Source organism: Dromiciops gliroides, chromosome 1 (assembly GCF_019393635.1).
Source record: "Dromiciops gliroides isolate mDroGli1 chromosome 1, mDroGli1.pri, whole genome shotgun sequence".
Classification (NCBI taxonomy): Eukaryota; Metazoa; Chordata; class Mammalia; order Microbiotheria; family Microbiotheriidae; genus Dromiciops; species Dromiciops gliroides.
In genome coordinates, this window is record NC_057861.1 from 28,461,640 (window position 1) to 28,485,351 (window position 23,712).

Here is a 23,712-nt window from a genome sequence, read left to right on the forward strand (position 1 = left end):
ATCTGGAGGGAAACTGAAGAAGTTGTGGTCAGATGGGGGTGGGGGGGATGTCCTGAAAACCCAGAGAGAAGACATTGTCCAGGGGAAGAGGGGAATACACAGGGACAGAGGCTACAGAGAGGTCAAGGAGAGTTCCTGTGGAGAAAAGGGTTTTGCATTGGACCCCTTAAAAGGTCTGGGGTAACTTTGGAGAGAGCCGTTTCTGACCTCATCAGTGGAATGATGAGGTGGAAGCTAGATGGTAGGGATGAAGAGAATTAGAGAGAAGGAATCAATATAAGGAGAATTTTTAAATCATAGAAATAGATCTGGAAAGTACTGTTGAATATAACCTCTTCACTTTACAGTTAAGGAAACTCAGGCCTAGAGAGTTGGAGTGGCTTTCCCAAGCAATAGAGACAGGTTTTGAACCCACTTCCTCTTCCTCAAAATCCAGCAGATTTGCAGTATTACCCGCTGCCTTCCTCAAAGTGCTTTAAACATTGTGTTACTGAAAATTATCTTGTGGAACCTAACGGGATCATTTGGGATGACTTAGTAGAACTCAGTTAAAGTAACTTAAAATTTTGGAATCAGAAAGAGACATCTTTATAGATCATGTCATCTGAATGCTTCATTTTACTTATGCCGGAACTCCAACCTAGAGAAGTTAACGTGCCAAAAATCACTCACAGTTAGTGAATGGCAGAATTGGGTCTGGAATCTGACTTCTTTCCCCCATTCAGTATTTTCAGGCAGTTTTGGTGAGACTGGAAATGTGACAGAAAAATACTGTCACAGCTTTTTCTTACACTTTACCTGATGAAAAGTAGCCTGCACCTTAAAACGTTTGGGAAAATCGTGCCTTTTGTACTTGAACATCCCCTGCCCCTGCATAGACCAGACCACCAAGGTTTCAAGAACTGTCTCTTATCACTAGTAATAAAAGACTGTGTGTCCCAATTTCAACTTTCCGACTTCATCATTTGACAAAGGCATTTTCATGTGGGCGTGGGGGTGGGGCAGTGAGGGTTAAGTGACTTGCCCAGGGTCACACAGCTAGTAAGTGTCAAGTGTCTGAATCCAGGGCCGGTGCTTTATCCACTGTGCCACCTAGCTGCCCCTGCTTTCTTTGTCTAAAAATAAATTTTTTTTATATCATCTACATTTTCTTCTCTGAGAGCCATCCCTTATATTAAATAACGAAAAAAGGTTAGCAAAAGTAACCCACATTCCAATATAACTTTATAGTTCATTAAAATATAAAATGACTTTTCATAACTAATTATTGTCCAACTTTGGCCCACCTAACTATTTGGACGCTTTGTATAGTTTCTGCATTTTTAATATTGATTAAAGATCAAGAACACAGTAGAACATTGTAAGGAGTGAAAACTGTCATTTTGAAAAACGAGCTTCATTCTTTTTCCAGTCTAATGGATGGGATCCCAATGATATGTTTCGGTATAATGAAGAAAATTATGGTGTAGTTTCCACCTATGATAGCAGTTTATCATCATATACGTGAGTTTCAAAAGTTTTTTTCATTTTATTTACTTTAGATTTTTTTTCCTCTCTGAGTTTAGAAAGTTGGGGGGAAATTTTCCTACAGATTTCCCAAAGTTTACAGCATAATTTCACTCTAGCCTAAATGCAAATTTCTGTGATCAGAGAGGAAATTGCCTGTGCTATATAACTCTTCTGTCCCTATTGGGAGGCAAAAGTTCTTGAAACAAATTTATGTTAATTTGCCAAAACCTAATTGACTGTTTCAAGGCTAAAGGTTTGGGGGTTTATCAATTTAACCTACAGTTTCGGTGTTAAACTATCCCAAGGAATTAAAAATGTTTGGATCAGTTTGTTTTTTTTAAAGCCTTCAAATTGGCTGCTTTTTAAAAATGGTTTTTTAACATTTTCAACTACGGCTCTAAAGTATTTGCTGTATTTTTTCTTCCTTGTTTAGGGTACCATTAGAAAGAGATAACTCAGAAGAGTTTTTAAAACGGGAAGCACGAGCAAACCAATTAGCCGAAGAAATTGAATCAAGTGCTCAATACAAAGCTCGGGTAGCCCTTGAAAATGATGATAGAAGTGAAGAAGAAAAATATACTGCTGTTCAGAGAAATGCCAGTGAGCGTGAGGGACACAGCATCAACACTAGGTATTTACTGGAAAACATGACCCTGTATTTCAGATGCCTTCTGTAATGGGGTAGAGCATATGTCCTTAAAGTGACTCATCCAAACTGAACATTTTTGTGACTTGCACCAAACCTTCTTAAAGTTCAGATAGATGGTTGTCTCTATTACTAGAGTTTCTTCCTGCTTTAAGTTCGTAACCCTAAAGAGGAAACAAGAAACAATGATAAAATCTTATCGGATTACACTGCATTTAATCATGTAGTATCTTCTTTATTTGTTCCCCCGTGATTCTTAGAAATGAAGTTTGGTAAATGTTTTAATGCTGCTGAGATGAGAGTGTGGACCTTTGAAACACCTTTTACTACCAATCTAAGTGTTTTTGTTTGGTTTTGTTAGTTGTACTTTCCCTTTCTACAAATTGCATTTCAGATACTAGAACCAGGTGGTTTTCACCTTTCCTAGATTTTTATGTTTTACAGTCACTGAATTGTTCTTCCCTTTCAGGGAAAGCAAGTACATTCCACCTGGACAAAGAACCCGAGATGTCATTTCATGGGGAAGTGGTAGACAAAATTCACCAAGGATGGGCCAGCCTGCATCTGGCCCCACCCCTTCAAGATCTGGATCTCATACTTCAGAGTTTAGCCTGAATTCTGCAGCAGACCAAAGAGTCGTTAATGGAGGCAAGTGTTTTGACTCAGTCTGTAAGATTCGTTGAAGCAGCTTGTTTTACATCCTTTAAAAAATTCAGATCTTTAAAAAAATTACTTATGTTCTGCAGTGTGTTCAGTGATTTTAATAATGTAGTTGATGCAATTTGGAATTTTTATTGACTAATGAACCTTGAATTGATAAAAATCACTGTGTAGAACCCATTTGCAAGTGCATTAGTTAGCTATTTGCTACTTTGATGCAATATTGTTTGAAGATATTTTATTGATATGTAATGCATGACAGTCTAGATTTGAAGAAATTGGAAAAATTAAACAATTTTTCAATTTTAAAAAGGATGTATAATAATCATTTCAGTATAATGTTTCATGGAAACATTTCCATAATGATGTAAATATTTGTTGTAAATGTTAAGTATCATGCCTTAATAACTACTAATGAGCTGTTAGATTGATAACACCACTGAAAACAATGACTCAAGTTGAAGTAGTAGAATTGAAAGGAAAAGACACAAAGTAAAGAGAAAAACAGAACTGATGTTGAATTTCTAGCATCTCTTTTTTCCATCAAGCTCTTTCTCCAGAATTCCTCTCCAGCCAAACACTCTTGAGTATTTTTAAAGGGTAAGATGATCTCTGCTGTTTACTACATTAGGAATAGCTTTTGCTTTGAGCAGAATGTTGACATTTTTTGTCAATTTTCTTTACTCATCGAGTAGAGAATTAGTGGTGAAGTAGCGTCATGTTCAAAATTTTCCAATTAAAAAGTTGAAAAGTGCCCTGAAGTTCAGGATACTCAAGTGTGGTGACCCTCTGGGGAGGAGACCTGGAAAGTTCCTAAAGTCAAGGTAAGTCTGATGTTATTTAAAATTAGCAGCTGCACTGACCTGCTGTTGCACACAGTCCATCACCACCAGCACAGCCGGGTTTGCTTATTGAGTACTTTAGAATTGCATTTTATCGTAGGCAACTTTTCTTGTGGTGTCTGCCCAATGTTTGCAAAACTTAGTTAGGGAACTTCTCTTTCCCTTTCACATTGAGGGGCAGCTCGTTCTGGGCTTTGCTCTCTTTTTTAAAAGGCTGGTTGCCATTGATATAAATGTGGAAAACCCCGGGAGTTAAAATTTGGTCTGCTCCCCTTCCTTCAGAGTTGTAGAGCTTGGTTCAGCATCAGCAGGTGAGAGTAGAATTTGAGACAGTGAGAAGCTGGGTCGTTTAACTGTGTCTTTAGGAGGAACAGATACCCCTTGCCTTCATTATGTGTTATATCGGAACAGGAAGAGCTGATGCAGCCCATTACTTTTCTCCCTGAGTTTTGTGTTGTTTTATTGTGTGAAGTCCTCTGGTATGTTCTGTACTTGTCTTGACAAGGCGGTACTGAGAAACCTTTATAGGAACCAGGCTTTCTTCGTCAGATAGGATGAGTAGATCTGAATTAACCCTTTGGGAACATGTGTTCATTTCAACAGACTTATTTAAAGGACGTTGTTTAACTGTGCCAAAAACCCGATCAGATGTGACTTTGCTCACAGGGTCCAACGTACAAAACAATCATTTTTGTCATTTTCCTTTTTTTTTTCTTCTGTTTGCTTTCCCCCCCCCCCCCCCCATGATTTTTTCTTTAGTTTTTATACTTTCCTTCATATCATTTGTTCTGTCAGGTGTTCCCTGGCCATCGCCTTGCCCATCTCCTTCCTCTCGCCCACCTTCTCGCTACCAGTCAGGTCCCAACTCTCTTCCACCTCGGGCAGCCACCCCTACACGGCCGCCCTCCAGGCCCCCCTCGAGGCCATCCAGACCCCCGTCTCACCCCTCTGCTCATGGTTCTCCAGCTCCTGTCTCTACTATGCCTAAACGCATGTCTTCAGAAGGTACAATACCACAATTTGTTCATGCTTTTGTTTGTCTTTGTTTAACTCCTGTGTGAGTTTATAATTACAAAATTGTTTCCTCTTCATTATTTTAGTAACCTATAATTTTCACGTTTTAACTTTAGTTTAATCAAAACTATTTCTATTAACTTTTTGTTTTTACAAAGAAATTTTATTTTTAAAAAGACTGAAACTACAAAATATCCCCAGTGGATAGAGGCAAAGCTCAGCGCAGGATATTATAACACACACAAAAGTCAATTCCAGTACTGAATGAATTACTTTGCCCCTGACTCGTGATTAAGTGTGAATGAACAAACTGATTTCACCCATTCTTGATTCTGATCATAAATCTATCTATATACATATCCTTTGGCAAGGCATTGATTGAGCTGTTTTACTGTCATCAGACAATAGTATTAGATTTGGGATCATTTTTGAGAGGCATTTCTTGTTGTTCCCAGTTTATGTGTCTGACCTCATGTTGGTAGGCATGCTTTTACAGTTACGATTAAATAAATGTACTTTGGTTTGTTCTATTGTGATTGAAAAGGCCATTAAATGATTGGACTAGCTTATCCTCTGAAGCAGTTGGAAGCAAAGAGCAAAGTTTACTTTAGTTCCCCAAAATACTATTACTAAAAGTAGCTTTACTTTTCAGACAGTGAATTATGTAACTATATATTTGGGTCTTTTTTTTTTTTTTTTAAAGAATAGCATATTGTGAAAATGGTACTTTAAGATGGGAAATGAATCTAGATCAGGATGTTGTTAAAACTGACAGAGAACTTTGACCATTTCTTTTTGCTCCTATTGAAACTGGATTTTATTCTGTGGCCTGATTCTATAATTGATACTAAATTCTAGTTTGTGACTCATCAAATACAGAAGTGTGTAGTGCAGGGAGATTGTTTCTTGGTTCAGATGCAAGGAATAAACTATTTTTAAAAAAAGTTTTGTAATTCTAGATGCCAGCTCAAGGTATTTGTGTTTAAGTTTAATCTAATCTCCTTTTACAAAATTTCAGTTTCAGTCATTATAAAATTGGGGGGGGAGGCAAGGAGATTAATGTGATGATGGTCATATTTCAAATTGATTTTGTATCTTAGTCATATAGGTATTGCATGCTCTCTTAATTGGAGCTACTAATACCTAGACCAGGTATTGCTTGTTTTCCAAGGTCATTTGATACAAAAGTGGAATGTAACATTATGATGAAATACTAAAACCTTGTTACTCAAATGAATACATGATCTTAATGCAGTACATAAGGCATCCTTCATGTTAATGGTTTTGACATGACCGTTATGTGTTATGTCTTTTAATATTGTGCTGTTTAAACAACAAATAATTATAGATCTATACTTTCTATTACTTTGTATAACATTTTTACTTTTAACTTGGGTTAAAGTTATTCATGTGGTTCCAAACTGAAGCAATTTGAATTTCAGAATTGTCACTATTAAATATAAGACAGCTAGGTGGCATAGTGGATAGAAAGAATACTGGGCCTGAAGTTTCAGGAAGACCTGACTTCAAATTCAGCCTTAGACACATACAAATTGTATGATCTTGGGCAAGTCCCTTCCCCTCTCTCTCTGCCTCACTGTCCTCATCTGTAAAATAGGGTTTAATGGGCCTCTACTTCCCAGGGTTGATGTGAGGATCAAATGAGATCTTTATAAAGTGACTTGCAGCACATAAACATTCTGCTATCATTATTTATTATTATACTGATTTTGTATAAACCAAATTGTATTGCAGTAAACGTGATAGAAAAGACAAGACTTTTAAACTTCATTTAAGTCTGCAATTGTTCCAGATATAACAAGTACTTTTATTGCTTGGACAGTTTTTTGCATTATACAGTGTAGTGTATAAACTATGCAAATATGATTGACGGAGGAAAGGCAGTAACGTCTCAGAGCTCCCCACACAATCACGCCAAAAACCTCCAAATAATGCCATAAGGCAAACATGATTAAATTTCTACATTGTTCCTAGATAGATACTGTTCAAAAACCATTCCATGTAATTAAGTCCAGTGGGTGGTGGGTACTTCCCATTTATCACATCAGGAATCTAAAAGGCTGTATTTCATGGTGCACATGTAAGGAAAATAAGCAGTGACAACTCTCATTTTGATCCCTGTTTAATTATTTTACCTTCTGATCTTGTTCTTGTGTAGAACTGCTCAGACATAGTAGTTAACCTCTTTCTGATGCAGCTAATATAATTTTACTGCTAGAAATCATGAAAATGGGAGGTGACTTTTGTATATTTGTTTTGGGTTTGTTTTTGTATTTGTTTTTGTTTTTTTTTGTTTGTTTGTTTGTTTTGCAGGCCAGTGAGGGTTAAGTGACACAGCTAGTGTCAAGTGTCTGAGGCCGGACTTGAACTCAGGTCCTCCTGAAATCCAGGGCCAGTGCTTTATTCACTGCATCACCTAGCTGCCCCGGAAGGTGACTTTGGAGCAGTGAATGGAGAGCCAGCCTTAGAGTCATGAAGATGAAGGTTCAAGCCTTGCCTCAGATATGTACTGGCTCTGGAACCTTGGGCCAGTCCCAAGAAGCTAAGACTCCAAGCTGCAGAATGATCTCCAGTATATATTGGTTTCCTTACTGGGGAATTCTCTCTATCAAAGAAAAGATGTCCTAATCTCATAAGTGACTCAGAATTTGAATAGCACACTCAATAGAATTTTCAGCACTATGGTGGTTTGTTTCTGTCATTCTTGTACTTATATTACATACCCTATTGATTTGGTTTCTATAATTTTTAGAGTGCCCACATGGTGTGTTATTTAAGTAAAATAAAATTAGTTTTGTTGGGCAAAGTTCATGACATCCGTTCTTTGAGAGAATTGGTAACCCTGTTGAGTTATAAAACCAGAATTAGCAATTACTGTGATCTTTAAAACAATCAGCAATTCCATTCACCTCTTTATCTTAAGTGTGATCAATATTGAATTCCTTCGTTTTTACAAATAGTACTCTTGTAAACAAACTGCTATTTCTGTATGCAACCACTTTAAAAGCAAAAATTAGATTTTGTAGCATTCACGTGGTATTTATTGTTCCTTTTTTAGGACCTCCAAGGATGTCTCCAAAGGCCCAACGACACCCTCGTGGTCACCGAGTTTCTACTGGGAGGGGTTCAATCTCCAGTGGTTTAGAATTTGTTTCCCACAATGCACCAGGCGAAGTACCTGCTCCTCCTGTGGCACGGAGTAGCCCCTCAGGAGGAACGTGGTCATCAGTGGTCAGTGGGGGTACGTAAAGTTTTGCTTGGGTGCATAGCTATTCCATTCTGTTTGGAGTTACTCGTATTAAGTTAAATAAGTCTTTGGCTTGGTCATATTTACTATTTGACTGGAAAGAGTTGAGATAACCTAGCCAGGATCTAATTCGTGCATGGCCACAGTGCTCTATGAATTGAGCCAACTTTTGGGAGACTGAAGTTAAATTTAACTTGAAGAATAAAAGTTCTTAAGCCTGTTCTCCCCTGACCCCATCCCTAGTTATCATATGCATATTCATACAGTGGCATGGCAAAATTATATTTTTTTCCACTGTCAAATTCCTGCAGTATCTTTCCCCTTGCCAGGAGTTCTACACTCAAAGTCAGAGGTAAAAGTTTTATGAATGTTAGTTATTTTTGGGAAAATGACCCTTAAGCAGCTGTACAGTAGAATTGGTCTGTTATTTTTCCTTGACTGGATTGGGGGAGGGGGGGGCAGTGAAGGTTAAGTGACTTGCCCCAAGGTCACGTAGCTAGTGTCAAGTGTCTGAAGCCATATTTGAACTTGGGTCCTCTTGAATCCAGGGCCAGTGCTTCATCCACAGCGCCACCTAGCTGCCCCTCCTTGACTGTATTCTTAAATATTTTTCTTCCATTTTTATTTCAAAGTACACAGAAAAGGTGGTTTATCTCTTAGATGTTTTTTGTTGGTATCTTTCATTTTTCTTTTCATTTTTACCTCCCCTTTCTTTCCAATATATAAGCCCTGAGGTTATGGCCAGTGGAGTTTTTAAAACAACAGCAAAGCCCTGTCATGTTTTTTGCCTTTATTTAAAGTTTAGTACTTACCTTGTTTATAATTTCTTTAGAAATTCCTTCATTGAGGAAAATGACTTTAGGGTCAGGAAATTGTGGTTGATTTTCTCCTTTTCATGATCTTTTCTGGTTGTCAGTTATCTTCATATTAAAATATTAAAGGGGCAGCTAGGTGGCGCAGTGGATAGAGCACCGGCCCTGGATTCAGGAGTACCTGAGTTCAAATCCAGCCTCAGACACTTAACACTTACTAGCTGTGTGATCCTGGGCAAGTCACTTAACCCCAATTGCCTCACTTAAAAAAAAATATTAAAGGTACTGTTTTTGTGACAGTGGGCTTAATTAATCACTTAACATTACATTGCTTATCTGACGAGAACTTTGGATTTAGGACTGTCCTGTGAGCTAACATCCAGTGCTCGAGAATTATTGCAGGCATGAGGAAGCTGTCCTAGAGTCCTCAACTCATCTAGGAAAATGTCAGAGCTGGGATTTGAACTCCAGTTTCTCCTAATTTAATTTTTAGCATGCTGCCTCTTCAATGGAAGATGAATAAGATTAGAAAGAAAAATTCAAAATACCCCATTTGAAACATTGTAGATGTCTTCTGACATTTTTTTCTTCATTCTAATAGGACAAGAATTATTTTGTTAGGTTTAACTAGATTTTTAAACAGGTGACTCCTGTAGCCCTTTAAGGAGGAACATTAAAGTGAATCAGATTTTTTCCTAACCATTGAATTTGAGTTGTAACTGGAGTATATTTGTAAATTTGAGTTTTTCCTGAAGTATATCACTGTTATATTCTTTTTTATATTCTTTTTTCTTCTTATTTTTTTTTTTTTTAATTTGTGGAGGCAGTCAGGATTAGGTTACTTGCCTAGGGTCACAGAGCTAGTAAATGCCTGAGGCCAGGTTTAAATTCTGGTCCTTCTGACTCCAGGGCCAGTGCTCTAGTCATTGTACCTAGTGGCTCCTGTTGAGTATTTCCAGATTAGACACCTAAAATGTGTTTTGACATGTGTCTACACTTTTAGCTGGAAGAAACATCTGGTTTTCCTAGTGGTAGTGTATGTACGGCGAGTTTTTAGGTGAGGAAGGCAGTAGGAGTGAGATTATGTATTTGTTGAAGAGTTTTATGGTTGAGAGGAATATGGGAGGTGAGTTAGTTGGCTTTTTATACCTCTTTCCCTACTTTACAAAATTCACTAGGAAGAGGATAATCAAGGTATGTTAACATTTAGTCCCACTTTCTTGCAACAAAGCAAACATTCACTGAATTCCCACTGTGCTGGGTGTGGAGGAAAACTTGAGTACGGGTCTGAGGAAATACCACCTGATGCTCCCAGTGTCGTGCAACAAGAGTGTTGTGAGAGGTCTGATGGGATGAAGATGAGGGATGCCTTCCCCAGAGAGTTATATTTCAGAGGGTGTCTAGGTACGTTTGAGGCCCAAGAGCAGCAAGGTATGGGAGAGCTTGTCTGCGTAGGGGTCCGAGAGGAGGACGGCTTGGCAGAAGCTTGGAGGGAGGAGCACTGCCAGGGAGGAGCAAGGCTGGGGACAAGTCATGGAGGAACAACCTGGAGCCATAAGATAATAAGAAAACCCTCATTGGTACAGAAAAGGCCTGGGCCCAGACTTAGGAAGCCCCGAGTTCAAATCCATCCCCGGACACTGACCAGCTGTGTGACCCTGGGTGAGGCACTTCCTCTCTGCGCGTACCTTCAGGGTTTTTGTGAGGATCAGAGGAGATAACATTTGTAAAGTGCCTGGTAGTAGTATCATAAGTGCTATAGCAATGCTAGTTGCTGCTGCTGTTTGTAGAAATAGTATATTCCATTGCTGGAGTTTAATCCGGCTTTCCTCATCAAACTTGTTGCCTCTTTTTCAATATTCATGAATCTAGAATGGATTCCCAAGGAGGGAAGGGCCATCACACGGGTAAGAATGGCATAGCTGCCACTGAGAGTTCTTCTGGAGCTTTGGACAAGGACGAGATAGAGACCTTTTTTTAGGCCTTCCTTCCTCAAATTTTTCTTTGCTATTTTCTCATAACTGTTAAGAACAGTCCTGTTCTCCTTTTTTTTTTTTCTTTTTTAAAATGTATAGAATCCATCTGAACTGGAAGATATAAATGTGTAACATTCTCTCATTACTTTAATTCCACTATGCTGCTCCTCTTGCCGTGCCTCATCGCAATCTAGAAGTAAGCTTGCACCCTTGAAAGTTGTGCCAGAGAAACCTGGCCTGCCACAGACCTCCTACGCTGGCCAAGTTACTGATGACAAGACTAGAGACTGAGTCATGGGAGGACTGCCTCGTGTTCCTGACCATCACCACTCCTATCCCTCTCTCCTTACTGTCCCTGCTAGTCACGAGAGGCACTGTGGTCGACTAAATAGAGGGCCTTCTATACTAGACAGGGTTGGGTCTGAGATTTATGTTTACCAGGTACTAGCCTTGTGGTACTTAAGGGTTTTTTTTTTATTTGTGTGTGTGTGGGGGGGGTTGTTTGTTTTTTTGTTTGTTTTGGTGAGGCAATGAAGGTTGAGTGACTTGCCCAGGGTCACACAGTTAGTGTCAAGTGTTTGAGGCCAGATTTGAACTCAGGTCTTCCTGACTCCAGGGCCGGTACTCTATCCACTGCACCACCTAGCTGCCCCGGTACTTAAGTTTTTCAGTCATGTCCAACTCTTTCATGACCTCATTTGGGGTTTGTGTTTTGTTTTTGGCAAAGATCTTAGACTGGTTTGCCATTTCTTTCTCCGGCTCATTTTACAGAGGAGGAAACTTGAGACAAACGGGACTAAGTGGCTTGCCCAGGGTCACACAGCTAGTAATTCTCTGAGGCCAGATTTGAATTCAGGAGGGTAATGAGTTCCTAACTTCAGCCCTGGCACTCTATCCACTGTGTCACCTAGCTGCTCTCCTTTGTATTTGGGGCCAAATCATTTATCTCCTTCATCCCTATGGCAGGTGATTTAATAACCCTCTGATAGAGAGGAGTTGTGGAAATGCATTGGGTTGAGTGTTTCCCATGTCAATGAACTCTCTGATCTATAACAAAAGCAAAGCAAAAAATCGTACTAGTCATAATTCATATTTGCTTGGTACTTTATTAGCAAGAACACTGCCAGGGTACTTAGTAGTATAACCATCACCATCAGTTTACACAGAAGGAGCCAGGTTTTGAGAGGTCAGGTCCCAGAGGATTATACAGTAAGCAGAACATTGAAATGGGCAGAAAGAGGATGGATGGAAAACCGAATTGGGCCTCTGGCTATCTCATCAGACCCCCTCATTTCTAAATGAGAGAAGGGGCACTCAGAGATGGGAAAGGATTCAGCAAAAACCAGCCAGCAACAAGGACAAGAGCTGAGAGGACACCAGTGTCCCAGGTTGGCTGGCTGTGGCCCAGGGCTCCATGACCTCAGTGTTGGGCTCATCATAACTACCATGTTAGGGCAGTACTGTGCAGCTTTTAAAACCCTGTACGAACACTCTCCTTGTATCCAGATGCATTGACCAAGTGTCCAAGGTCAGAGCAGGAGCTCTGCTACAAAGCCTCTTCCCACTGGGCCACATGTCACTCACATGGTGTCCGGGCCAAGGACTTGCCCTGACGGAATCACGTCTCCGGGGAGCGTCTGCCATCAGAGCTCACATATGTGCTTAGGAGACATGGTGTGTACCGTCCCTTCTCCCTTTTTTTAAATAGTTCCACGATTATCTCCGAAAACGCATAGACCGAGGTCTCCAAGACAAAGCAGCATGGGAAATCCTCCTCCTGGTCCGGTTCTCTCTTCTCCCCAAGCTGGGACTGTGCCCACAGAATCCGTTGCTGTGCCTGTACCTGTGCCAGCCGCATCTCCTACACCTGCCAATCCTGTGTCCAACCGAGCAGTTACCCCATCTAGTGACGGTATGTGATTGAGAGTCCTTGGCATCTCTCATTTGTCTGTGTGTGCATATAACTATCATGGATTTGATAGTCTTTCAAATTAGTTGCGTAGTTGATGTTCTAGATGGTGTCTCTCAGGTCTCGTTGGATATATATCGTTATTGCTTAACCTTATAGAGGACATGGTTATTACCTTTTTGTGTTTTTTTTTTTCTTTTCTTTTTCACTTTTTCACCAAGTATATATTGAACTAACTTTGATTTTTAAAACTACCTTTCCAGCTAAAGATTCTAGGCTTCAGGATCAAAGGCAAAGTTCTCCAGCTGGAAACAAAGAAAATATTAAGCCGAGTGAGATGTCCCCAAGCTTTGTAAAAGCAGAAAATAAAGGTTAGTATGTAAAAAGAACTTAGATATATAGTACAGAAAACAACCCTAGGGTGGAATAATAAGAGAAGATTCATTAAGAATAGCCACAAGGGGCAGCTAGGTGGCGCAGTGGATAGAGCACCAGCCCTGGAGTCAGGAGTGCCTGAGTTCAAATCCGGCCTCAGACACTTAACACTTACTAGCTATGTGACCCTGGGCAAGTCACTTAACCCCAACTGCCTCACTAAAAAAAAAAAAGCCACAAATTGGGGCAGCTAGGTGGCACAGTGGATAAAGCACTGGCCTTGGATTCAAGAGGACCTGAGTTCAAATCCAGCCTCAGACACTTGACATTTACTAGCTATGTGGCTCCGGGCAAGTCACTTAACCCTCATTGCCCAACCAAAAAAAAAGTCACTTAGTTGATAGATACATATATAGATGAATGAATGAATGAATGAATGAATAGAAAAAAATAACCACAAATTTCATAAACTCACTGGGAGTTAATCTGACAAGACACTTGCATAGTTTGTATCAGTCTGAATAGATAATAAAACATAACCGAAATAATTGGAGAGGTACTGTCTCTGATTGTGGCTTACTAATAAGTTAAATGATCTTAGCAATGGATTATTTTCTAGAACTTGACAAAAAAGGAACAGAATTCATGTGGAGAAACACATAACTGACATCTCAAGGAAAATAATGAGAAGACAGTATGAATGAAGAGGGCACTTTTTGTCTAACAACCAAACGGCATAGTCCCAGTTAGAAAAGAGAAAAAGGGACAAGCAGAACAGATGAGATTTGCAGGAAGCAGAAACAATGGCAAGGAACTCCCCAGTATTTTATAAAACCAAGTCTTAAGTTTAGGGAAAGGCAGGAAGAACTGGAAAAGGTTCTATTAATAAATTAAAAGAGAAAGCTGGAAAGGATCTTTGACAGCTACAATTAGGGGAAAGTTCTTATCCAAAGGAAGAATAGTTAAGAACATAAAAGACAAAATAGACAATTTTGATGACAAAATTTGGAACAAATAGAATGAGGATGGAATAATCACTGACTGTAGAGTGGGGGAAACAATTCACATTAATATCCATGATAAAATTCCAACATCCAAGATACTTAGGGAACTGAGGAATATTTACCAAGGACTCTTCCTCAGTGGATAAATGATCTAAGAATATGGGCAGATAGACTTCAAAAGAAGAATTACATGCTCTAAATAACAATCCAAAGGTGTGCTCCAAATCACTGATAGTAACAGAAATACAAAATAAAAAGCTTGTTTTCCAAACAGATTGGCAAATGATAAAAAATGGGAATAGTTAGTGTTGAGTTGTAAAAAGTTAATAAGCACAGTAATATACTATTGGGGGTGAGGCTTCAGGATGGTCTAGTTCTACACTTTAGTTTTGATTTTTTTTTTTTTTTTCAAGGAACACTGACTAAAAAACTAGGAGAGGGGGCAGCTAGGTGGCGCAATGGATAGAGCACCAGCCCTGGAGTCAAGAGGACCTGAGTTCAAATCCGGCCTCAGACACTTAACACTTACTAGCTATGTGACCCTGGGCAAGTCGCTTAACCCCAATTGCCTCACCAAAAAACCAAAAAACTAGGAGAGGAACATAATGGAATATTATTATGCAAGAAGAAATGACAGTTTGACATATTAACAGAAATGTCCAAAGATTTGCATGAACTGACAGAACCACATGTATAACATTACAATGATGAGAGTAGTGGAGCAGATCAGTAAAATTCTGATTCTCAGTAATTGAAAAACCAGTTAAGGCCCAAGGAAAAGGAAATGAAACATCCTCTCTTCTCAGAACTGAAAGACAGAGGGTCACTGGGCCAAAAGGTTGGGTAGGTCAGATGGGGTCACTGGATCGGCTTGTTGGTGGCACATTTCTGTATTAAGAGGAAGGGTTCAGTCAGGATGAGGGACTTTCTCAGAAACAGTGATGCTGTAGATACAAAGGTTTCATTCAAGCCTATTTTAAAATAGGCAAGCAGCTAGGTGGTACAATGGTGGCCCATTGGGCATGATGTCAGGAAGACCTGTGTTCAAATCCAGCCGATGACATTTGTGTGATTCCCGGCCAAGTCATTTTTCCCTCTGTCTGCCTTGGTGTCCTTCTCTGTAAAATGGGAATAATAACAGACCCAACCTGAAGAGTTGTTTGAGGATCAAACGAGATAATATTTGTAAAGCACAGTGCCTGGCACATAGTAGGTGTTAGGTACATGCCCGTTCCTTTCCTTTCTCACTCCCCCTTAAGTCCCCTTAAAAATAAAATCAACTTGGATATAGCTGTTAGACGTGTTATAAAAGGAACGAAAGGAATCTGCATTTTTTAAAAAGCACCTACTATGTACCGGGCACCGTGTAAGCACCTAACAGATATCTTATTTGACCCAAATAACCCTGGAGGTAGGTGCTATTGTTAACTTCATTTTACAGATAAGGAAACTGAGGCAGACAAATTAAGTGACTTGCCCCAGGATTATACGACCAGTGTGTGATGCTGGATTTGAACTCAGGTCTTCCTGAGCATAGCCCCAGAGCTCTCTTCACTCTGCTGCCTCTCATACTCTTGGCATTTTTCACTCTTCTAGTATTTGTTATGCTGATGTCTCCTGATGTGAGTTCTGTGAGTATAAGTAGCAAAAACATTTGATAGAAAGGGTATGTAGGTATGTATTACCCGGCAAACAAAAAAGGTGAGGCTAAGTCATCTTAGGGACATGGTTTTTGATCATCCAAGGGGTGGAATATATCTGCACATATACCTAAACATGTTTATGGTTTAACTTCAAGTAAATTTTGGATCTTACATTAATGTTGGACTACATTGTTTTTTCTAGTCTCACATGCATTCAGGAGCTTTTTTAAATAAAAATGCTATATAGATCTGAACATCTTTACTTTGAGGGAAGGGTTCAAGTATCTTACGAATCTTAATTTTGCAGGTATATCACCCATTGTTTCAGAACATAGAAAACAAATTGATGATTTAAAGAAATTTAAGAATGATTTTAGGGTAAGTATTTTTTCACATGTATTAAATGTCATTGGTGTCAAACTGAAATAGAATGATCCCTTTGGCTGTATATTGATTTAGAAAACCTCAAATTAATGTTTTCCGTGTTGCATTATATATTTATTTTGTTAAACATTTCCCAATTACATTTTAATCTGTTTTACATTATAAGATGGTTGACTCTGATTCATTTGATTCAATACATACCTGCCAATGTTTTATATCTTCTTTTTGCAAAAGTGAATCATTCCTAGATACAAAGGTGGTTGAATAGCTTATGTTAACAGTGCTACATTTGTATGTATCATTTATTTGTCTATATGCACATCTTTGTTACCACATTTTTAATTATCCAGTCCGATGTATTTAAAGATAGAATTCATTGACGATAATCACTATATATATTTTCCATAGGCTAAAGATTAGTCATTGGGGGCAGCTAGGTGGTCCACTGGCCCTGAATTCAGGAGGACCTGAGTTCCATTTTGGCCTCAGACACTTGACACTTACTAGCTGTGTGACCCTGGACAAGTCACTTAACCCTCATTGCCCCATCCACCGCCCCCCCCCCCCCCAAGGGTCATTGTAAGTTTAAGACAGGTGGTAACAGCCTTCAGATGGAAATGTTATCCCAGTTCTCCACATAAATAATATGCTGCTTATTCACAGTCTTCTCATTTGCTGACTTGCCCAAAATGACATTGTCTCCCTGGCCATCCTCACTCCCTGCTGCCTTCTGACTCACTGGTGTTGCTGCCGTTGCTCATTCCCCACTTCAGGAGGAGTTCAGCACTTGGCTCCCTGGGCTCTCTCTCTTCCCAGACCTGCCCCTCAGCCTTAGTAGAACTGCCTGGTGAAAGGGATGCTCTCTCAAACACCTAGGCCTCCTGCCCTCCTCAGGACCTCTGTATTTGCACACTCTTCCCCTCTCTCCAGCCCCTCCCAAGGATGGTCACAGCTGGATGTCAGAGGCGGTCTTGCCTCAGACACTTTGCATCTGTGTGATTCAGGACAGTGCCTCCATCAGCCTCCGTCTCATGTCAATAAAATGAAGGCCTCTAAGGTCCTCTCCAGCTTTGTGTCTGTGATCCTTGGATTCTCGATCAAATTACAGATTCCTCTCATTCCATTCTTTTGATGCGTCACCCCCGATAAAGTGCCTACTGTGAGTCAGCATCCTTTGGTGCTTCTTCACTCTCCTTTTGTCCTTCAGTCCAAAGAGAATCCTGTCTGGTCATCTGGGACCTTGGCATTAGGTTGGAATTTTTTTCAGAAAAGGCATTCTTGTTCTTCCCTCCATTTTGGAGATGGCCCGCTGCTCTTAGTTGTTCATTTCTTCTGTATATACTTTTCTTTACCGTTTCTGAAGACCTGGGCTTCTCCCCTCTGTCAGTGTGCCCCACCTGGAGTGCGCATCCATCCATCCAGGTCTTCTCAGCCCTTGCTGCCTTTGTCACGTGGGCCTGCCTACAAAACCCTTCTCTTTCCGTCCTCCAGGAGCTCGGAGGTCTTTGATCTCTTCATTTGAGTGGGTTCTCCCATCAGTCTGCATCACAGCCCTTTCGTGCTTTCTCATCCTGTCTGTGCAGGTCTGGTCAGTGCCTTTCCCTCAGATGCTGGAGGCCTGCTTCTTGCTCTCCTGATATTTCTAAGATAGCCTTTCTCTGCCTCGCTTGCTGTCTGACGATACCTCACTTGTGTGCTGGATGGTCATAGCAGATACTCAACAGCCTCCTAAATCTCTCCTCTCTTTTAGTTGCCTCCATCTTTAGTCCCTTGGAGAAACTAGTATTCTAAGTTTCCCATTGTTTAGAATGATATTTATGTTGGAAATGTGGGCTTTTGAGCCAGGGAGCAGCTTGAGATTACCACGAAAGCATTCTCCCTCCTCCTCTTCTCTTCTCCAATTCTAGGCACAACTCTCAGTCTTATATACGGCTCGATGTACATTTGTACAAGTGATTTACAATTCAGTGGATTGGCTATGTAGCCGCACGGACGTTTGACCTCTTTCATCCATTTAACTTATTTTCTGTATAGAATATTAGGTGTCTCTTAATCACTGACCTCAGCCTGGCAGTGTGGGGGTGGTCTCAAGCTTCCACATGATGCTGTGCAGAAGCCCAAGAGAAAATCTCTTCTCTTGGCCTGGATGGCTCCTTCATGACCAGTACCAGGGACTTGAGCAAGTGCGTGGCCCTTTCCATTTCATGGTGTCAGAGAGCTTGATAAGGTCAGGTTTAAGGCTATGGCTGTTCTCATCTTGGGTCTCTCTTCTGACTGGATAATGGTTTGGATCTTTGTTCTAAATGGTTGATGGTCTAATTGTACACAGTCAGGTGATTCTGATACAACTCCCACAGCAGGAACCAGTCATTTCCTGTCTAAGGAGATAGTTTCATTTTCTCTGATGCTATTCTGTTCTCACCATACAGGCCTTTGGCCTCTCTTATTGCTAAATTTGAACCAAGCCATGCCCACCTTTGCATTAAAGTCGCTGTGTATCAAAGAACAGTGAAGTGGCAAAATAGCTGAGTGCTAGGCCTGCCTGGAGTCAAGAAGACTCAAGTTCAAAACTTGCCTCAGATACTTAACTGCTATGTGACCTTGGACCAGTCATTTACCCTCTGGTTTCCTTAGTTACCTCAGCTGTAAAATGGGGATAGTGACAGTACCTACCTCACAGGGTTGTTGTGAGGATCACATGAGTTAATAATTGTAAAGTGCTTAGCACAGTGCCTGGCACAGCATAAGTACTCTATAAATGTTATCTTTTAGCTCTTATGTTGTTTAGGTTTGGAGACTCTTCAGACCACAAGCATCAATTAAGAGTCTGCTGTGTGCCAGGCAGTGTGCTAGGCCCTGGGGAGAAAAAGGGAAAAGTGATACTGTCCCTGCCCTCCAGGAGCTTATAGTCTTTGAGATTATTGTGTGTGTGTGTGCGTGCGCGTGCGCGCACATGTGCATGCACAATAAATGCAAGGTTATTTTGGTGGACGGTAGTAGCAGTTGGGGGAATCAGGAAGGACTTTATTGAGAAGGTGACACTTTGGGAACAGGAGACAGTCTAAAGACATGAGAAACATCAAGAGTATCTGAAGGGAGGCTGTAGAATAAGACAGGGTCTAGCTTGGGAAGGCCTTTAAGTGCAAAACAGGAGTTGGGTTTTGATCCTAAAGGCAAGATAGGTGAGTAGATGATGTGGCAAGACCTGCTTCAGAAAAATCCTTTTGGCAATTCTTTGGAGAATGGATTTGAGAGGGGTGGGAGAGTCCTGGTAAGTGAAGGTTGATGATGTTTGTAGCAGGGTCCCCTGTGATCATAGAGAAGGGGCCGGACACAAGAACAATTGTGGTAGCAGAAATCCGCAAATTTGACGACTGAGGGATATACGTGGTTTGATTGAGAATGAGAGTAGAGGATGGTCTGGGGCTGAGACCTGGGAGATGAGGTAACCTGGAGGGGATTTCTGAAGCTCAAAGAGGGGTTCTTTAGAAGAGGGTCCTGCCCACTTCCATATAGAAGTTCTTTACCCTTCGTCCTTTTCAGTACATGTTGCAATAAGCTTCGTTGATCTTCTCAGTGGTTTTTCTTTTTTTTCGCTTGTCCTCACATTGTAAGACAGTGACTAAGTGTCCCATTAATGTTGTTTGGTCATTACCTTTGACCAGCTCAAATTAAGCCGGCTCCTTTGTTTGCCTCTCCAAAGAGACTTAGTGATCCTTCCTTTTTGAGTCTGATTCCCGTTTTGTGTTGTGATTTTATATTCTTTATTAGAATATTGATCTGGACATGGTTCAACTCTGCTATTAGTGTGTTAATTCATTGAACAGTAGACCAAAAGCTAACATTTGAAGAACCTGCTGTTCTATTAATATTTATAGACAGGCTGAGAACTAAGAAATTTGTTGGTAGCACATTTCCTACCTTCCCCCAACATCATGCCTACAGAAGCTTGGGGCTACTACTGTTCCTTTTTTTTCTTGTTTTTCATGAGATGCCATGACCTAGCTATTGGTCATCTTGTAGCTGACCTCCTGGGCATGAGCCTGTCCATTCTAACTAGCTTGGGTAGAATCTCATTAAGTCTGCTTCATTATTATAATAATGAAAATAAAGGAAAGTAATCAATTGCCTTTCTTTTAGTTACAACCGAGTTCCACCCCTGACACTGTGGATCACCTGCTCAACAAAAACAGAGAAGGAGAAAAGTCAAGAGATGTGATCAAAGACCAACCTGATCAGAGCCCTAAGGACGTTCTCACGGAGAATAGCAGCGCTAGCTGCACGAGTGGCAGCAGCAAGCCAAGCAGTCCCTGCATTTCTCCATCAGACCAGAAGAGAGGCCCCGAGGTCACTTCCCAAGGTGTGCAGACAGCCAGCCCAGGGAGTAAACATGAGAAGGAGGATCAAGAAGACAAAAAAGATGCAGCTGAGTGAGTCAATCCCTATCGTTGTTCATGTCTTCTTTTTCCTTCCTTCCTTCCTTCCTTCCTTGGCAGTGAGGGTTAAGTGACTTGCCCAGGATCACACAGCTAGCAAGTGTCAAGTATCTGAGGCCAGATTTGAACTCAGGTCCTCCCGAATCCAGGGCCGGTGCTTTATTCACTGTGCCACCTAGCTGCCTCTGGTCATGTCTTCTTAGTAAACTAGTTTTAATGTGTTCTTATATTGGAGTCAGCTTCCAAGGGTGAGTCCCCTCCAGGTACTTGATCATTATAAATCACATTGCTTGATTCAAGGCAAAACTTGATCTGTAAGCAAATAAATGTATCTAATATACATGCCGAACTGTTGTTAAGAAGGTCTTTAATATTTTAGATCTTTAATGCCTCAGGATCACAGTCCCTCCATGAAGGAGATGCCTTTGCTATCTTTTTCATGATTTATGTAGCCAAAAAGCTAAATTACATCATTGCATGATCAGGGCCAACCTAGTGGTGATGAGCCTCTCTGAACTGAGGACAGATTTCATCACTGAGTGCTGGAACCATATTTTCAGCTTGATGAGCACTACCTATTCAAGCTTGGATTTGTTTGACCTGGAGAACCTAGGAGGAGAGGGGAGGGAGGAAACAAGGAAACACACACAGAAACAAGTGCTTGTTGAGTGCCTCCTAGGTGCCAGACACATGCCAAGTACTTTTCCATTATCTCATGGGTCTTCCCAGTGACTTGGAGGGAGGTGCCATCATTCCATTATTCTCATTTTTCAGGTGAGGCAACTGAGACAGACAAATGAAGTGACTCACTTAGGGCCACACAGCTAGGAAGCCACCAAGGCTGGATTTAAACTCAGGTCTTCCTGATTCCAGGTCTTGGGCTCTTATTGGCTGTGTTCCCCAGCTGGTTAGATTCCTATTAAGAAGGGTTTTCACAAGGTCATAAAAAACTTTCATTTCAATAACTTTTGATTGAATGTTTCTGAAGTGTTTTTTGATATCTGAAGTCCTATACCTTCTTTATTTTCCTTTTGTCATGTTTACTTTATATGTTGTAAGACCTCGTATATTGTAGTCCCAGTGGTTTGAATAGTTATTAGGCACTTTGGTGTTGGAGTTGGGAAGACTTGCCTCAGATACCAATTTCTCTTGGCTTCAGTTTCTTCATCTGTAGAATGGAAATAATAAATAATAGCACCTACTTCCTAGAGTAGTTCTGAGGTTCAAATGAGGTAACAAGTAAAGGGCTTTGTAAACCTTAAAATGCCATGCCATATAATAGCTATAATAGTTTCTAATGTGTTTATTTTTTTGCAAGGGGTATCAATGCTTTTAAGCAAAATTCTGGCTTGTTAATAAGTTTTAATATGGTGTCTGTGGAAGAGCTTATAGGACAGACAAAAATGTTAGCCTCTGGTATTTATATTTTTTTCTTTGTGTTTAGGCAAGTTCGGAAATCCACGTTGAATCCCAATGCAAAGGAATTCAATCCTCGTTCTTTTGCTCAGGTATTTTATGGATCTGTTTGAGACTACATAAGTTATGAAATAAATTATCACTGAAAATTGGGCCTTACAGTTTCCTTTATCTTGTTTCATTTGTGTGATACTTTATAATTGTTATTAGTTCTTGACTTCTGTAAGCTTATTAGAATTTGTTAGAGGGGGCAGCTAGGTGGCACAGTGGATAAAGCACTGGCCCTGGATTCAGGAGTACCTGAATTCAAATCCAGCCTCAGACACTTGACACTTACTAGCTGAGTGACCCTGGGCAAGTCACTTAACCCCCATTGCCCCACCAAAAAAAAAAAGTATTTGTTAGAGACATAGAAGCTACAGTTGCAACGTACTTGATATACCGTTGATGTTTTTGAAATGTTGTTTCACTATAGACAGAAATTGTCTTAGGACTTCTATTTTTAAAAAAATATATTTTTATAAGCATCTATTATCTATCCCTTCTGTTATCCACTTATAAGTGAAAGCAAAACACACATAATAAATGTATATAGTCTAGCAAAATAAATTCACAAAATGGCGCTGTCCAGAATTATATCTAATTTTGCATTTTCATTTCATTACCTCTGTGGTAGACATTGAGTAGCATGTTTCAATTTCATCTCTATGGATTTGTGGTTTACTATTGGATTGATCAATTTCCTTTTTTTTTTTTGCGGGGCAATTGGGGTTAAGTGACTTGCTCAGGGTCACACAGCTAGTAAGTGTTAAGTGTCTGAGGCTGGATTTGAACTCAGGTCTTCCTGAATCCAGGGCTGGTGCTTTATCCACTGTGCCACCTAGCTGCTCCTAAAATCTTTTTATCTTTTAAAGTGTGTTTTGTTTTGATTTTTGTTTTCTTTTGGGGGGGGGGTGTTTTGGGTTTTTTTGCTGTCCTTGTTTACATTCTTTTCCTGCTTCTACTCACTTCACTGTATCAGTTCATAGAATTCTTCCCAGTTTTCTTTGAAATTGACCATGTCCTATAACTTAATAAATGAACATCCACTAAAGAAACTTTGGATTTGGTCGTTAATCTCTGTCCTAAGCATAACCACAACTGGCAATCTATTTAAAAGTTTGTGTACCTTTACGGATGAAGGTGATTTCTCTAAGACTCTTGTCAGAGTTTTCCTTTTTATCATTTCTTAATCATGAAAGTAAACATTGAGAAAGTGGGCAAAAACCAAAGTATTATTTTAAAAGATCAACTTTTCACATTTGCATCATTGACTCACATTGTATTTTTTCTAGCCAAAGCCTTCTACCACTCCTACTTCACCTCGGCCTCAAGCCCAGCCAAGCCCTTCTATGGTGGGTCACCAACAGCCAACTCCAGTCTACACTCAGCCCGTTTGTTTTGCACCAAATATGATGTACCCAGTCCCTGTGAGCCCAGGCGTCCAGGTAAAGCTTCACTGTTGATAGTGAGTTTTCTTCTACAGATTCTGGGTGTGGTTTACTGGTGGAATTGAGGGAAACGCCTAGGCCTATTGTTTACCTCGGGCATCTTTCCATTCCAGACAGACTGAGCTGAGGCATTGATTGTATGGTGTGGCTGAAGGGGACAGTTCTACAGTTATTTTCTTTTGTCCTCTAAAAATTAACAGGGAGTCCTGAGTGATCTGTTAGACTTTTGCCCATAGACCTTTATTTCAGGGATGATTTCTTAGTGGAAACTGCATGGTGAAGGTCATCACAGGATTTACAGTATTTTTTAATGTGTTTATCAACATTT

General features: G+C 40.3%; 1 protein-coding gene across 1 annotated transcript in view; it reads left to right on the top strand.

The window, feature by feature from the left end:
- The window catches only part of ATXN2 (ataxin 2), a 114,942-nt gene that overhangs the window by 64,372 nt on the left and 26,858 nt on the right, over positions 1–23,712 (top strand). The window contains 11 exon segments of the mRNA XM_043979162.1: positions 1,412–1,503; positions 1,943–2,140; positions 2,625–2,803; positions 4,453–4,662; positions 7,751–7,933; positions 12,436–12,639; positions 12,900–13,007; positions 15,966–16,036; positions 20,183–20,472; positions 21,923–21,986; positions 23,229–23,381. Coding sequence (XP_043835097.1) covers positions 1,412–1,503; positions 1,943–2,140; positions 2,625–2,803; positions 4,453–4,662; positions 7,751–7,933; positions 12,436–12,639; positions 12,900–13,007; positions 15,966–16,036; positions 20,183–20,472; positions 21,923–21,986; positions 23,229–23,381 — 1,752 coding nt within the window.